We start from the raw sequence: 16,222 nt of genomic DNA on the forward strand, positions 1-16,222 counted from the left end.
GAGGGGCAGAAGGAGAGGGACAAGCAGACTCCCCACTGAGGGGGGAGCCTGATGCTGGGCTCGATCCCAGGACCCTGAGATCATGACCTGAGCTGAAGGCAGACGCTTAAACGACTGAGCCACCCAGGCATCCCTAATCTTATATTTTAAGCTCTTTAAGAATGGGCATCATATTTTCTGCCTTTAGTTCTATTCATAATGCCTTGTGAATGAATTTATGAATGATATATTAGATTTGATCTAACCTGCTCATTTAAAAGAATGTCAGATAAATAGCTCTAAAAATTCTTTTATGGTATTATTGCTGATGTGTATGATAGAGAATATTATAATATTAGTATATTGAGTTGAGTTTATGCCATAGGATAATTGAGTATGTGAAGACAGCTGATAGTAACATTGGGGTATAATCCCTTTATCAGTTGTGTTATAAAGTGAAAATTTGTTTATCCCAATAGTTTGAAACTGTGAACATGGTTTAAATCCATACCTTTTTCTTTTCCTGTTTAGCCCCATTTCTGTGTCATCCCAATCTATGGATACGCTATGGTGCTGTAGGATTTATCACAGTGGTAGCTCATCAAATAAGTACAGCTGATGTATACTGCAAACTGATGCCTTACCTAGACCCATATATTACTCAACCAATAATACAGGTATGCTTGTTCCAACTTGGCCTCAGTCCTCTCCAAATTGTACCCGTTAAAAAAAAAGGTTTAGAAAGTCCTATTTAATTTAAATTTTTAAAGATCGAATTGGGCTACAGCATTTTAACATTCCTTTAAGCTAGTTAATGTTAATGGAACAGACAGTATTGAAGGTGAGAAAAGTTCAAGAGACGTGTTATACATCATGTTATGCATAATGTAGCACTCAATAGTTCATGCTTTATTATGTGCAGTGTTGTAAAACGTGCTATTAAAGTGAAATATAGTGGAAATGTATACCGATGGGCCTCTAGTTTTATTGTAAAAAGTATAACTGATTTTAGCCGAAGTTAGCATTTTATAATAAATTGGAAAAAGCCTTTTACAGATGTTCGTTTTCTTTGGACCAGTAACTGGTTCTGGTTTTTTTTTTTTTTTTTCCTGTTCTTTTTCATTATTTTAATCTAATCTTTTAAAGTCTGATTTAATCTTTTTTTTTTTTTAATCTAATGACTTGTGCCCCCCTCCTCTCTTCCTATAGCATAAATTTCAGGTTTTTGGTTTGTATAAAGCAGTTGTTTACCCAACGTGTCAGCTCTTACATGCTTTATCTTCCTAGAAAGCTGACTATCAAAAAATAATCTAAATTGAGTGAACTGTTGAGAGATGATTCTGGCTGTTAAAATATTCTGAAATTTTTTTTCTTTTCTTTTTTTTTTTTTTTTTTTTACTAAAACTCTATTTCCCTTTTGCAAATTCACATGCTTCTAGCTTCTGCTACTTTTATATTCCAATGTACCTTTCCCTTGGTTGGAGAAAATGACCTTGGATATATTCTGGAAATGAGGAGGCTTTGGCTGTGCCTTCCATCCTTTTCCCCAGAGATTCGTCCTTTTTTGGGGATCATCATTCTTTGTTTCATAGTTTATAGAATTATTAATTTTTATCTTAGCAATTTATATATATACATATATATGAAAGATGGATAATATTACTAGAAAATGTCTTTTTAATTATTTTTAATTATTTTATTTTTATTTATTTTTTATAATATATTTTTTTAACGGAGAGAGACACAGCAAGAGAGGGAATACAAGCAGGGGGAGCAGGAGAGGGAGAAGCAGGCTTCCCGCTGAGCAGGGAACCCGATGCGGGGCTCGGTCCCAGGACCCTGGGATCATGATCTGAGCTGAAGGCAGATGCTTAACGACTGAGCCACCCAGGCGCCCTTAATTAATATTTTTAAAAAGCTTATTTATTTTAGTAGTATCTCAGTACCCAACATGGGGCTCAAACTCACAACCCCGAGATCAAGAGTTGCATGCTCTTCCATCTGAGCCAGCCAGGCAGCGCCCCAGCCTTTTCTATTTCTTTTACGTTAAAATTTTTTTTATATTTTTATTTTTCTTAAAGATTTTATTTATTCATCTGACAGAACACACAAGCAGGGGGAGTGGCAGGCAGAGGGAGAAGCAGGCTCCTCACTGAGCAGGGAGCCCGATGCGGGAATCGATCCCAGGACCCTGGGATCATGACCTGAGCCGAAGGCAATTGCTTAACTGACTGAGGCACCCAGGCACCCCAGTTTCTTTTGAAGTTTAATAAATTTTTTTGAAATCTGGTCTAGGTATTCTCAATACTTTTGGCTACTTACTCCGTTTAGAAGTTTGTTTATTAAACTCTTTTATAACACAATGTGGAGAAAGTATCCCTGGGGAAATAAAAATTGTAGTAACTTAATGGTAGTTTACTGTAGTAAATCTAATATTAAAAAAATCTGACATTAGGTGGTTTTTAGAAATCTACACCACTCTTTGTTTTCTCGGGAATATTTATGTATTTCTCAGGAGATATATATATATATTTTAGTAGTATCTCAGTACCCAATATGGGGCTCATATTTTTTTTCTTTTTTCATTGCTTTATTTTTTGAAAGGCTAGGATTGGGAGTTGAGAGGCTAATTATCCATATGTTTTATAAATCTGCCTTTCTACAGTTTGAATTAGACAAAAGATACCCTTTTATGCTAGTTTCCACTGGCCAGCTTATCAGGTAGTTAAATATGTCTAAAGAAAATGATCTTGGTTGTGGTTAGTATGCTCATCCTTTTTATTATATATCCATTGACAGGGAGGGTGTTCTTGGGGATAATAAAAGGAAGGATTTCATGAACTCTGTGGAGAGAGTAATGTTTTTTAGAAGGGGTTGAAGCTACTGGGAAATGTGATGATTGCTGGGCAGCCCTGTGACTGTTGAGCATCTTTTCTCGGTCAGTACCTGCTGGCTGTTAGACCTGTGAGCCACAGGTACTTTTGATCTAGGAGGTCATCTGACATTTTGGCATCCAGAAAAAGTCTCTGTCATTTTCTAGATTTTTCCAGCCTGGGTATATACTATTATTCTTCCAGTATGGAATACACATATGTGTACTCACATGCTAACTATGTAAAGAAAAACCTTAGCTCTTAAAGGTCACTAGTATTCTTTTTTCTTCTAAGCAAAAATTGCAAATGTTGATTTCGCCCATTTTTTAGAAAATAAATACCTATATTAACTTTGCACAGTTTGTATTTACTGAATATGAATATAACTGTACTATATGTTGTATCTTTGGCTAATTCTTTTTATTTTCCTAATATAGATTGAAAGGAAACTTGTTCTACTCAGTGTTTTAAAAGAGCCAGTAAGTCGTTCTATATTTGATTATGCTTTGAGGTCTAAAGATATTACTAGCTTGTTCAGACATCTTCACATGCGCCAGAAGAAACGAAATGGTTCTCTTCCTGACTGCCCTCCACCGGAGGATCCTGCCATAGCACAGCTTCTGAAGAAATTGCTCTCACAGGTTGTATCACCTTTCTGAAATCTTACATTTATTTATTTATTTCCCCCCCCCCCAAGATTTTATTTATTTATTTGACAGAGAGAGACACAGCGAGAGGGGAAACACAAGCAGGGGGAGTGGGAGAGGGAGAAGCAGCTTCCCACAGAGCAGGGAGCCTGATGCGGGGCTCGATCCCAGGATTCTGGGATCATGACCTGAGCTGAAGACAGTCGCTTAACGACTGAGCCACCCAGGCACCCCTGAAATCTTACACTTAAACAAAAATTTCATAAAAACGTTTAAGCATCCATTTAGTTATTAAAAATATTTTTGGTTGATTAGGTTGCATCACAACAAATGAGTAAATAAACCTGGCAGATATCGTATACATTTACCTTGGAATCTAGGAGATACTAGGATGATGATAAGGCATTGGTTTGAGCTAAATAAGGAATGATGGTAGACCTATTAAGTTTGTTTTGTGATTATTGCCTATATAAATAAGGGAGAGAGTAGATATAACCTTAAATTTGAGTAATATTCTTGATTCAGTTCCATATTTCACCAAAAAAAAAAAAAAACCAAGAAGAAGAAAAAAATTCAATTAGAAGAAACATTGCAGAGCACAGATGCAGGACAGAAAGATCGTGGTTTATTTCAGTCCAAATTTAGAGAGTTCTCACTACATGCAAACAGCTGATATAACTGGGATTTATAATGCATCTTAGATTGAATAAACCAGGTACTACTGTATATTAAAAGCCTATGAATTTGGATCAATTAACAAATCTTGTTAGAACTAGGAAGTAATCTTTTTATTATACTTGGAATTAGTAAGTCCTCTTTAGAAATAGTAAATCTAGATTCCCTGTCCTGTTTTAAGGACAATGGGAACTTTAAGTTCCCATATATGGAACTTAAAGAAGTCAGGATAGAAATGAATATGGTTGGAAATAAAGAATATGATTTCTGAATAAATGCTCCATGAGCCAGAAAGCAAATGAGAGATAACTTTAATGACTGTCTTTAAGTCTGTAGGACATTTTGATTAAGAGAATACTTGTCAGTCATGAGCTGGGAGCCCGATGCGGGACTCCATCCTAGGACCCCAGGATCATGACCTGAGCCGAAGGCAGAAACTTAACTGACTGAGCCACCCAGGTGTCCTGTTCACCATGCCATCTTGCCTCAAAATAAAGGACAGGGAACGAAGGCTGAGAGGCTTACCTAAGTTTTTTATGGACTTAGGAGGAGTCCCTGTGCAGTTCATCTCCTCCAGCCCCTTGCATGCTTTTTGTCTGCCTTCACTTCATTTTGGTCCCTGCACTAACCTGAGTTTCTTGGGATTACTGAAAGAGGCTTGGAGTCAGGGGAGACTTTGGAGGTAGGAATTGAACCCCTGTTCCTAATGTCAGGGATATAGAGGGAAGGATGCTTTTAGCCTCTGCAAATGGGAATTCTGAATACTCCTACAAAATATTTTTTAATTGGAGTTTTACAGTGCTCTTTTGTATAGGACTGCACTTGAGATACATCATGGGTGAAATAGGCTTTTCTAGACCAGCCTAGCATTGTCTCTATGGGAAAATATGTTCAGGATTCTGGTTAATAGATTTTTAAAGTACACTTTTGGAACTTATGGAAGTTAGAATCTGCTTGAACTCCAGATTTTCAATAGAACTTACCATCTGGAGGTGATACATGGCGGGGCTATTTTAGAATCTTGTAGAACATCTACAAGAGCTCTCTGTTTTGTTTGTATCCATTTGATCATGCGCTAATACAGAATAAGAATATTCTGGTTTCACTCCTTTAAAAAATGACAAATACTTCAAATTTTTAATTTTTTAATGATTTTTATTTGGTAGTATAGACACAAGATATAAAATTGAAAAGGTGTTGGAAGATCTATAATAAAATGTAAGTTTTCCTACAATCCCTGATCCTCAGCCACCCAGTTTCTTTCTCTGTTGATTGTGAATTTTATGTTATTAGAGTGCTGAATTCCTTTATGTAGTGTCAGATTGTTGTGTTGTACAGTTAAGTTACTTGGAATCACTTTGATCCTTTTAAGCCTTGCTTTTTTTTTTCTTTTTAAAATTTTTAAATCTAGTATAGTTAACATACAGTGTTATCTTAGTTTCAGTTCAGATTCCATACAAATTTTAATATTATTTGTTCTAGTTCTGTGAAAAATGTTGGTATTGTGATAGGGATTGCATTGAATACAGATTGCTGTAGATTGCTTTGGGTAGTATGGACATTTTAACAATATTAATTCTTCCAATTCATGAGCATAGAATATCTTCTCATTTGTGTTGTCTTCTTCAATTTCTTTCATTGATGTTGTTTAGTTTTCAGAGTATAGGTTGTTCACCTCCTTGGTTAAGTTTATACCTAGGCATTTTATTCCTTTTTACTTATTTATTTGTTTATTTTTATTCTTTTTTTTTATTAACATATAATGTATTACTTGTTTCAGGGGTACAGGTTTGTGATTCATCAGTCTTACACAATACACAGCGCTCACCACAACACATACCCTTCCCAGTGTGCATCACCCAGCCACCCCCATCCCTCCCACCCCCTTCACTCCAGCAACTCTCATTTTGTTTCCTGAGATTAAGAGTCTCTTATGGTTTGTCTCCCTCTCTGGTTTCATCTTGTTTCATTTTTTTACTCTCTTCCCCTATGATCCTCTGCCTTGTTTCTCAAATTCCACATATCAGTGAGATCATATGATAATTGTTTTTCTTTAATTGACTTATTTTGCTTAGCACAAGACCCTCTGGTTCTATCCACATCATTGAAAATGGCAAGATTTCATTTTTTTGATGGCTGCATAATATTTCATTGTGTGTGTGTGTGTGTGTGTGTGTGTATACACACACACCACATCTTCTTTATCCATTCATCTGTCGATGGACATCTAGCCTCTTTCTATAGTTTGGCTGTTGCAGACATTGCTGCTATAAACTGGGGTGCAAGTGCCCCTTCAGATCACTACATTTGTATCTTTGGGGTAAATACCCAGTAGCGCAGTTGCTGGGTATTAGGGTAGCTCTATTTTCAACTTTTTTTTGAGGAACCTCCATACGGTTTTCTGGAGTGGCTGCACCAGCTTGCATTCCCACCAACAGTGTAGGAGGGTTCCCCTTTCTTTGCTTCCTCGCCAGCATCTGTCATTTTCTGACTTGTTAATTTTAGCCATTCTGACTGGTGTGAGGTAGTATCTCATTGTGGTTTTGATTTGTATTTCCCTGATGCCGAAAAAGTTGATCACTTTTTCATATGTCTGTTGGCCATTTGGATGTCTTCTTTGTAGAAATGTCTGTTCATGTCTTCTGCCCATTTCTTGAGTGGATTATATGTTCCTTGGGTGTTGAGTTTGGTAAGTTCTTTATAGATTTTGGATACTAGCCTTTTATCTGATATGTCATTTGCAAATATCTTCTCCCATTCTGTCAGTTGTCTTTTGGTTTTGTTGACTGTTTCCTTTGCTGTGCAAAAGCTTTTTATCTTGATGAAGTCCCAATAGTTCTTTTTTGCCGTAGCTTCTCTTGCCTTTGGCGATGTGTCTAGGAAGAAGTTGCTGCAGATGAGGTCGAAGAGGTTGCTGCCTGTGTTCTCTCCTCAAGAATTTTGATGGATTCCTGTCTTACCTGTCTTACCTAAATAGGTCTTTCATCCATTTTGAGTCTATTTTTCTGTGTGGTGTAAGGAAATGGTCCAGTTTCATTCTTCTGCCTGTGGCTGTCCAGTTTTCCTAACACCATTTGTTGAAGAGACTTTTTTCCACTGGACATTCTTTCCTGCCTTGTTGAAGATTAGTTGACCATAGAGTTGAGGGTCCATTTCTGAGTTCTCTATTCTGTTTCATTGATCTATGTGTCTGTTTTTGTGCCAGTGCCATACTGTCTTGATGATTACAGCTTTGAAATAGAGCTTGAAGTCCAGAATTGTGATGCCACCAGCTTTGCTTTTCTTTTCCAACATTCCTCTGGCTATTCAGGGTCTTTTCTGGTTCCATACAAATTCCTCTCGGTAGCATAGACATTTTCACAAGATTTGTTTTTCCAGTCCGTGAGCATGGAATGTTTTTCCATTTCTTTGTGTCTTCCTCAATTTCTTTCATGAGAGTTCTGTAGTTTTCTGAGTACAGATTTTTTGCCTCCTTGGTTAAATTTATTCCTAGGTATCTTACGGTTTTGGGTACGATTGTAAATGAGATCGACTCCTTAATTTCTCTTTCTTCTGTCTCGTTGTTGTTGTATAGAGATACAACTGATTTCTGTGCATTGATTTTATATCCTGCCACTTTACTGAATTCCTGTATGAGTTCTAGCAGTTTTGGGGTAGAGTCCTTTGGGTTTTCCACATAAAGTTTCACATCATCTGCAAAGAGTGAGAGTTTGACTTCTTCTTTGCTGATTCGGATGCCTTTTATTTCTTTTTGTTGTCTGATTGCTGAGGTTAGGACTTCTAGTACTATGTTGAATAGCAGTGGTTATAGTGGACATCCCTGCCATGTTCCTGACCTTAGGGGAAAAGCTCTCAGTTTTTCCCCATTGAGAATGATATTTGCTGTGGGTTTTTCATGGTTGGCTTTTATGATATTGAGGTATGTACCCTCTATCCCTACACTCTGAAGAGTTTTAATCAGGAAAGGATGCTGTGCTTTGTCAAATGCTTTTTCTGCATCTACTGAGAGTACAGTATGGTTCTTGTTCTTTCTTTTACTAATGTAGTGTATCACATTATTTGATTTGTGGATTGCAGCTCAGGAATAAATCCCACTTGGCCATGGTGAATAATCCTTTTAATGTACTATTGGATAGTATTTTGGTGAGAATTTTTGCATCCATGTTCATCAGGGATATTGGTCTGTAATTCTCCTTTTTGGTGGGATCTTTGTCTAGTTTTGGGATCAAGGTAATGCTGGCCTCATAAAATGAGTTTGGAAGTTTTCCTTCCATTTCTATTTTTTGGAGCAGTTTCAGAAGAATAGGTATTAAATCTTCTTTAAATGTTTGGTAGAATTCCCCTGGGAAGCCGTCTGGCCCTGGGCTCTTGTTTGTTGGGAGATTTTTGATTACTGCTTCATTTTTCTTGCTGGTTATGGGTCTGTTCAGGCTTTCTATTTCTTCCTGGCTCAGTTTTGGTAGTTTATATGTCTCTAGGAATACATCCATTTCTTCCAGATTGTGTAATTTGCTGACATATAGTTGCTCATAATATGTTCTTATAAATGTTTGTATTTCTTTGGTGTTGGTTGTGATCTCTCCTCTTTCATTCATGATTTTATTTATTTGAGTCCTTTCCCTTTCTTTTTGATAAGTCTGGCCAGGGGTTTTTCAATCTTATTTATTCTTTCAAAGAACAAGTTCCTAGTGTTGTTGATTTGTTCTACTATTCTTTTGGTTTCTGTTTTATTAATTTCTGCTCTAATCTTTATTATTTCTTTTCTCCTGCTGGATTTAGGCTTTATTTGCTGTTCTTTCTCCAGCTGCTTTAGGGGTAGGGTTAGGTTGTGTATTTGAGACCTTTCTTGTTTCTTGAGTAAAGCTTGTATTGCTATATACTTTCCTCTTAGGACCGCCTTTGCTGCATCCCAAAGATTTTGAATAGTTGTGTTTTCATTTTGTTTCCATGAAATTTTTTAATTCTTCTTTAATTTCCTGGTTGACCCATTCATTCTTTAGTAGGATGCTCTTTAGCTTTCATGTATTTAGTTCTTTCCATCTTTCCTCTTGTGATTGAGTTCTAGTTTCAAAGAATTGTCCAAAAATATGCAGGGAATGATCCCAGTCGTTTGGTACCGGTTGAGACCTGATTTGTGACCCAGTATGTGATCTATTCTGGAGAATTTTTCATGTGCACTTGAGAAGAATGTGTATTTTGATGCTTTGGGATGGAATGTTTTGAATATATCTGTGAAGTCCATCTGGTCCAGTGTGTCATTTACAGCCCTTATTTCCTTGTTGATCTTTTGCTTAGATGATCTGTCCATTTCAGTGAGGGAGGTGTTCAAGTCCCCTACTATTATTGTGTTGCTGTCGATGTGTTTCTTTGATTTTGTTATTAATTGGCTTATATAATTGGCTGCTCCCATGTTGGCATAAATATTTAAAATTGTTAGATTTGATCTTCTTGTTGAATAGACCCTTTAATTATGGTATAGTGTCCTTCCTCATCTCTTATTACAATCTTTGGTTTAAAATCTAATCTGTCTGATATAAGGATTGCCACCTCAGCTTTCTTTTGATGTCTGTTAGCGTATTAAATGATTTTCCATCCCCTCACTTTCAATCTGAAGGTGTCTTTGGGTCTAAAATGAGTCTCTTGCAGAGAGCATATCAGTGGGTCTTGCTTTTTTATCCAATTAGATACTCTTGTCTTTTGATTGGGACATTTAGCCCATTTACATTTCAGGCCTTTTGGTACAATTTTAAATGGAATTGTTTTCTTAATTTCTTTTTCTGCTGCTCTGTTATTAGTGTATAGAAATGCAATTTATTTCTGTGTATTAATTTTGTATCCTGGGGGCGCCTGGGTGGCTCAGTCGTGAAGCGTCTGCCTTCGGCTCGGTTCATGATCCCAGGGTCCTGGGATCGAGCCCTGCATCGGGCTCCCTGCTCAGCGGGAAGCCTGCTTCTCCCTCTCCCATTCCACCTGCTTGTGTTCCTGCTGTCGCTATCTCTCTGTCAAATAAATAAATAAAATCTAAAAAAAAAAATTTGTATCTGCAACTTAACTGAGTTCATTAGCAGTACTGATAGTGTTTTGTTGGAGTCTTTAGGGCTTTCTCTGTATAGTAACATGTTATCTGCAAATAGTAACAGTTTTCTTAATTCCTTACCAGTTCAGATGCCTTTTATTTCTTTTTCATGTCCAATTGCTGTAGTTCAGACCTCCATTACTGTGTAGAATAAAAGTGGTGTGAGTGGACATCCTTGTCTTTTATCTGATTTTAGCGGAAAAGCTTTCAGTTTTTCACTATTGAGTGTGATGTTTAGCTGTGTGTTTTTCATATAAGGCCTTTATTATGTTGAGGTATGTTCCAGCTAAAATATTTTGTTGATAGTTTTTTATCATGAGTGGATGTTGTATTTTATCAAATGCTTTCTCTGCATCTCTTGAGATGATCATATAATTTTTATCCTTCATTTTGTTAATGTATTATATTGATTTGCAAATATTGAACCACCATTGCATCCTCTGGAATAAATCTCATTTGATCATGGTGAATGATTTTTTTTTAAAATGTATTGTTAAATTCAGTTTGATAATATTTTGTTGAGGATTTTTATACGTATGTTCATCAGAAATTTTGGTCTGTAGTTAATCTCTTTTTGTGGTATCTTTGTCTGGTTTTGGTATCATCCCCATAGAATCAATTTGGACATTTCCCTTCCTCTTCTAGTTTTTGGAATAGTTTGAGAAGAATAGGTATTAACTCTTCTTTAAATGTTTGGTAGAATTTACCTGTGAAGCCATCTGGTCCTGGGCTTTTGTTTGTTGCGATTGTTTTGATTACTGATTCAGTTTTATTTCTAGTAGTTGGTCTGTTCCAATTTTCTATTTTTAATGTGTTAAATAGATTTTTATTATAAAAATACTTTAATAAATGTAAACATATAACATAAGTAATGTAGAGTAATATAAATATTTTATAAAATTTTTATATAGTCTGAATTTTGTTTCCTGATACTGTATTTTTGCATTTAGGTTCATAAATGATTTGTTCTTCAATTTTCCTTTCTTGCAGTATCCTTTAGGTATATATACCATATACTAAAGGAAAAATACTGACTTATAATCTTGTCTTGAAATTACTCCTAATTCTTAACAGTTCACCTAAATCCTTCCTGTTTAAGGAGATTGCTCCTAGTAATGTCAGTTTGCAATTTCTGATTTAGGTATGTGTCATATGGGAGTCTGGGAAGTCTTAGTATGATTGTATTACTGTTAATACAGAATCCCCCCATGGTGCACTTCTACTGTTTTTTATTGAGATAATTCACATACAAAATAATTCACATTTTCATCATCTTGGAAGGAAACCCCATGCCCATTAGCAGTTATTCCCCATTTACTTCTCCTTCCAGCCCCTGGCAATCACTAAATCTACTTTCTGTTTCTAGGAATTTGCCTATTTTGGATATTTCCTATTAATAGAACTGTACAATATGTGGCATTTTTGTGTCTGGTTTCTCTCACATAGCAAACTATTTTCAGGGTTGCTCCATGTTACGGCATATGTTAATACTTCATCCTTTTTCTGGTTCTTAGGATGACCCTCTTTGTGTGGACTAAAATAGAGACCTCTCTTTTACGAACTAAAATGTTGTATAACAAAAAGAATAGAACTCTAACTACAGCTGTGAAATTGTCTACATTAACAAATTTTAGGAGGATAAGTAAAAATAAATGAATTTCAGGCCAATATTGGAAAAAATTCATCAAGGATCTTTCTGTGATTATTGTACTTTAATACAATTTTATTTTATTGTTTCCTAGCTTTCTAACTTTCTGGGGTTTGTGTCCTATTATGACCGTGGGTTGTGAATATTATTTTAAACTCCAGTAGAATCTGGATTAAGGCCTCGAGAATTGCCATTTTATTAATTTTCTTTCCATTGGCATAATAAAATCATTCTAGAGGATTCTGTGGATGGTTTGAAAGTTTAGAAAAATATGCAGAACTATTCCTTTTACCAGAATATTTGTTTCACATGGAATTATTTTAATTATTTAGTATTTATTGGCTGTCAGTTTCAAGTGTTCTAAGTGTTTTAGGTAGATTAATTTACTAAATTTTCAAAATAACCATAAGAATAAAATAAAATTTCAAAATAGCCTTATAAGACTGGTGCTAATAATTATCCTCATTTTCTAGATAAATTAGTAGAGATTTAGGGAAATTGGGTAACTTGCCCAAGGTTACACAATTTGACTGTAATAGAGTTTGACTGTACTTAGGCAGTCTGACCTTAATTACACTGTTATCGTAGGGTATGTTCCTTGCATTTGCAGTTTAGCCAGCATGTATCAATTTCTGAAGTGTGTAGAATGTTTTATGTATCATAGAGTACCTTCACAGTGTCTCATTTAATATTCTCAGCACCTCTAGGAGCAAGGTTGAAGTAGGTATACTTTCTTTTACTTAATATTGTATTTCCAGAATTTTTTAGATAGTAAATGTTTGTTTATTCAGAGTTACATATTAAAGATATACTAGATACCAGGCACTGTATTAAGTTCTTTGGAGAGTTCGAAGATGAATTATACTGAATGCTCCCATTTAGAAAGAAAGTTAAGATATAAATTATGATACAAAATAGAAAGTGCCACAATAACAGGGTGTTCTGGGAGATCAGAATAGTGAGATGTTGTTCTGTATTGATACTTTCTTTTTCTCTTATCTTATTGCTTGTTTTATTTTAGCATTCTAACTCTTAAGATTTCATAGTAATGGCTTGACCATTCAGTTGTTAGTCATTCTAAGGCCTATTATTGCTTTTGAAAATAACCTAGAACATATGTTTTTATTTGGTTTTAGGGAATGACAGAGGAAGAGGAAGACAAACTCTTGGCACTGAAAGACTTCATGATGAAATCTAACAAAGCAAAGGCCAATATAGTAGACCAGAGCCATTTCCATGATAGTAGTCAGAAAGGTGTAATTGACTTAGCAGCATTAGGCATAACTGGGAGACAAGTTGATCTTGTTAAAACCAAACAGGAACCTGATGATAAGCGAGGTTAGTATATTTACTGTGTGTGTGTGTGTGTGTGTTTGTGTTTAGCTTGTTATTATTATTTACTTCATAAGGCTAGTTGTAGCTAATTAGTAGTAAAATAAAATCACATTTTCCAAATATAGAACATTCAAGTACTGTGGATGGCTCCATTATGTAGCAAGAAAATTTGGGGGAGGAAAAGTGGAGAATTGAATTAACAGTTAAATGGTTGTATAACCTGTCAAAATCATGGCTCTGTGTGCTTAATTCTGGATTCAAACCAAAGCTTGACTCCAAAGCTCTGCTCTTATTATGAAATCATGTTGCCTTTATGGAGATAATATATTGAAGACGAAATCCTATTTTTTAATCCTTTAAACACAAACCCAGGGTCAACAGTATATGTTAAAATGAGATAGTTATCTAGTTTGTTTTAGTAGGTAATACCCAGTGAATTGAAAAAAACAGTCTTGTTATTAACAATGAAATACAAAAGAGTAGACACCAGAGAAGACTTAATTATTTGAAATCTCAAGATTTAGAACTGTCAGCTATTGTGACAAGGATGTTGATTGACATTGACTGTATGAGGTTTTTAAGATCTTGTGTGTTCTTCCTTTAATCCTTTCTGAGATGTACTTACTTCCAGGTACATGCCTTTAAAAACCATTCTATTCTAGTATCAGATTTTAAGGGCAGCTGAATTATATTTAAAATAAACCTCTAACTGCCAAACTTGGGATAAAGTATTTGGAACTTAATTCTGTGGTTTACATCGATAATAAGTAAAACACTGATACAGATTGTAAGAAAAACACAAGTACCCCAAAAGAAAAATATTGAAGGATTTGAACTTCTAACTGATAGAAATGTATGTTTGAAAAGGTAAATAAATGCAAAACAATAAGATGCCGTTTTCTGCCAAGTGATTAGCAAAGGCTGATAATACCTATTGTTAGCAAGGCTATAGGGAAATAGGCATTTTCATACACTGTTGGTAGATTATAAATTGAACATAACTCTTTTTAGAAAGCAATGTCCTTACTCTTTGAGTCACCATTTTCGATTCTGGAAATTCCCAAGAAATGCTGACAGGCATGTGAAGAAATAAGTATAAAGAATGTTCTCAGTTTAAAAAAGAGAAATAATTGAAGTGTCCATTAATAGGGGGATAGTTAAATAAACATTCATTGTATTTAGTTAAGAGAAAAACAGGTTGTGAAACACTTTGTACTATTTTATTTTTGAAAAATGATACGGTGTATCATTAAACTATATAGCCTGTGAGGTTTAAAAAGTTATGGAGGCAATTCATATTATATTTTGGTAATGCTAGAACTTTGTGTTTTTTAATGTACTTTTCATAATTGGAGAAAGATTTTTTAAAAAGGGTTTCTCTTTACAGTCAAGAACTAAGTGTATAGCAGTTGATTTTTACATTTTGTTTGTTTCCTAAATAACTGATAACTAGAAATAGGTCATATTTAGCAGTGTGACCAGTGACATTTGAAAAAGTTTTTATTGTTGGTTCTTGAGATAAAATGGTTATTTGAAATTGAGATAGCCTTGGGAAACTATGAAGCAATTAGGTCTAATTATTAATACCATTGAAAGTGCATCTGTTCCATCTGTCCCAGAGATAAAGTGAGAGTTAATGAGTTGATGTGTAAATATAAATAGGAGATCATAAAGAACAAATAGGATGTGAAGTCCATTGCTGTCCTTCCCCCACCAAAAAAAAATAAAAGCGTATATTGGTTTTAGAGGTTTCCTTTAGACTGACTATTCTGAATCTGTTTTCATAGCTAGAAAACACGTAAAACAAGACTCAAATGTAAATGAGGAATGGAAAAGCATGTTTGGGTCACTGGAACCACCGAACATCCCACAGGCCCTACCTAAAGGGAGTGACCAGGAGGTGATTCAGACCGGGAAACCACCTCGTTCTGAGTCCTCAGCTGGCATTTCTGTCCCTTTGTCAACTTCTCCACAGGTACTATCACCTAGGCAATAATCCTCCTTTTGTCTTTTCAATACCATTCTACTGTTTTGGGTTGTTTAAAGGCTGTGTACCATAGTGGAAAGATCAATATAGTGAGTTATCCTTTAGGGAGGATATGTTTCTTTTTTTTTCTTCAAATTTTTATTTAAATTCTACTTAGTTAACATATAGTGTAATTTTGTTTTCAGGACTAGAATTTAGTGATTCATCCCTTACATATAACCCCCGGTGCTCAACACAAGTGCCCTTCTTAATGCTCATCACCCATTTAGCCCATCCCCTGTCCACCTCCCCTCCAGTAACCCTTAGTTTGTTCTCTATTGTTAAGGACATGTTTCTTTCTAAAAACAGGTTTATCTTTAATTTTATAGCCAAGGGGAAGTCTGATTATTGAAAGCATCAAAACAGGTCTTGTGTTAGAGTACTCACCAATAAAGTGATCTAAAATTGTGGGTTGAAGACATCATTATGAACTGTGATTGTAATTAGGTTATAGTGAACCTTTTAAATCTGCTTTTATTCTTCCTCTAATATGACATATCTGTAAAATAGCAAAAATACTCCTGGAAGAAAAGTCCGTAGTTTGCCATGTGTGAGAAATGTTATGATGATTTTTATACATTTGAAATAAATTTGTAATTTAAGGTAACTCTTCCCTAAGCCAATCATATTTTAAATGAAAAATATTAACTGAATGAACTTATAGAATTCTATTTCTTTTCACTTAAATTAATGAGGATTTTTGTTTAATGTTATTAGTGTACTGATAGTTTTTTTTTTTTAATAATGTCGAGGCTTGGAAGTGTAATATTTGTGGTTAGTCTTTTTTTTTTTTAAAGATTTTATTTATTTATTTATTAGAGAGAGAGAGAGGGAACAAGCAGGAGGAGCAGCAGAGGGAGAGGGAGAAGCAGACTCCCTGCTGAGCTGGGAGCCCAATGTGGGATTCGATCCCAGGACCTGGGATCATGACCTGAGCCGAAGGCAGATGCTTAACTGACTGAG

At 35.2% G+C, this 16,222-nt stretch overlaps 1 protein-coding gene across 7 annotated transcripts in view; it reads left to right on the forward strand.

Moving 5' to 3' along the window:
- The window catches only part of PIK3R4 (phosphoinositide-3-kinase regulatory subunit 4), a 93,762-nt gene that overhangs the window by 42,115 nt on the left and 35,425 nt on the right, over window positions 1-16,222 (forward strand). For all 7 annotated transcript variants that reach the window (XR_012380591.1, XM_073900275.1, XM_073900276.1 and 4 more), the window contains exons 8-11: window positions 511-656; window positions 3,290-3,493; window positions 13,035-13,236; window positions 15,021-15,208. Coding sequence is in view for 6 of the 7 variants with exons in the window: in XM_073900275.1 (XP_073756376.1) it covers window positions 511-656; window positions 3,290-3,493; window positions 13,035-13,236; window positions 15,021-15,208 (740 nt within the window). In the remaining variant the exon portion in view is untranslated. The remainder of the gene's footprint in view (window positions 1-510; window positions 657-3,289; window positions 3,494-13,034; window positions 13,237-15,020; window positions 15,209-16,222) is intronic.

This window comes from Callorhinus ursinus, unplaced genomic scaffold, assembly GCF_003265705.2.
Source record: "Callorhinus ursinus isolate GAN/ISIS: 27379988/994484 unplaced genomic scaffold, GSC_fseal_2.0 scaffold1, whole genome shotgun sequence".
Taxonomy (NCBI): domain Eukaryota; kingdom Metazoa; phylum Chordata; class Mammalia; order Carnivora; family Otariidae; genus Callorhinus; species Callorhinus ursinus.